Source organism: Etheostoma spectabile, chromosome 24, assembly GCF_008692095.1.
Source record: "Etheostoma spectabile isolate EspeVRDwgs_2016 chromosome 24, UIUC_Espe_1.0, whole genome shotgun sequence".
NCBI classification, from domain to species: domain Eukaryota; kingdom Metazoa; phylum Chordata; class Actinopteri; order Perciformes; family Percidae; genus Etheostoma; species Etheostoma spectabile.
Genome location: NC_045756.1, coordinates 494,553 through 495,678, shown reverse-complemented (window position 1 = coordinate 495,678; position 1,126 = coordinate 494,553). Strand labels below are relative to the sequence as shown.

Below are 1,126 nucleotides of genomic sequence, written 5' to 3'. Positions count from 1 at the left end.
ACACACACACACACACACGTGAGGTTTCCTGCCACTATGGGGCAGAATAAGTCCAACAGTCTGAGAAACACACACCTCTGACATGTTAGGCCTGGATAGATATTCTGCATAGTAATGCTTATAATCAGGATAGCAGCAGGTAGATTGGATTTAATATGCTTTAAAATCCTTTTTAAATGCTGTAAATCATAAAAAGTCGAACCCGCCCCCCTTTGGAGGAGAATTTGGGGCATTTTAATCAAAAACCTTTGGATCCAGTTCCAATAATGAGTGAGTAGAACTGGAAATAAAACCTCGGATCACAGGGAGATCTCCAGTGAGAGGTTTCCCACCTGGTTGTAGGTGTAAGGGTCCAGCAGGGGCGTCTGCATGTGGACGGAGGACCGGGACGGGTCCAGGATCATGTAGTCCAAGTACTGCATCATCTCGGGGTCAGCGGGGTCCTTGGACCCCTGAACCCTCCGCTGACCGGGTCCCGGCAGTCTGGACATCCTGGGGACAAGGTGTTTTTAAGTCTTAAAAGCAGGTGTTTTTAGTGTGTTGGTTCGTGTTGTGTGCTGGACTCATGTGGTTTCTTACTGTTTTGGTGTCTTCTCATGAGATTTGGAGCCGACCACGGGGACGCGACTCAACTCTCGGGCGATGATCGCCTGGGTGACGTCGTCTTTCCAGGTCAGACCTGGGGGACACAGATGTCAGCCATGTTTTTTGTTTTTTTTTCCTCTCTTACGCTGGTGAGCAGAAGTTAAACCCCGTTTCTCCTAAAGCCCCAAAAGTCACAAGAAGAGACTCACCTTGCACCATCAGGTCTTTGAGGACTTCCTGCAGTCGGTGCAGGACGGGGACAGACACCTGGTACTGGACGGGCTCCTGGCGAGGAGCCTGGCACTGTCCGAACAAACCGTCTGCACAGGGTGAGACCAACAGGTCAGTTTGGGAGGACAGGTCGTTGGGTTACATTTAGACGCTGATGTGAACTGGAAGAATCCTCCAAAAAAAGAGACTTTAAACGTTCAACGTTCGGTCAATAAACCTCATTTATAGGAAATTAGACCTAATGTTTGAGTCAGAAAAGCAGAAATTAGGAATTATTGAGACTGAAATTAAAGGAATGGATGTTGATGAT

At 48.0% G+C, this 1,126-nt stretch overlaps 1 protein-coding gene across 1 annotated transcript in view; it reads right to left on the bottom strand.

Annotated features, from left to right (window-relative positions):
• The window catches only part of LOC116674175 (receptor-type tyrosine-protein phosphatase-like N), a 36,540-nt gene that overhangs the window by 23,249 nt on the left and 12,165 nt on the right, over positions 1-1,126 (bottom strand). The window contains 3 exon segments of the mRNA XM_032506708.1: positions 330-492; positions 580-679; positions 795-905. Of these exon segments, the coding sequence (XP_032362599.1) occupies positions 330-492; positions 580-679; positions 795-905 (374 nt within the window).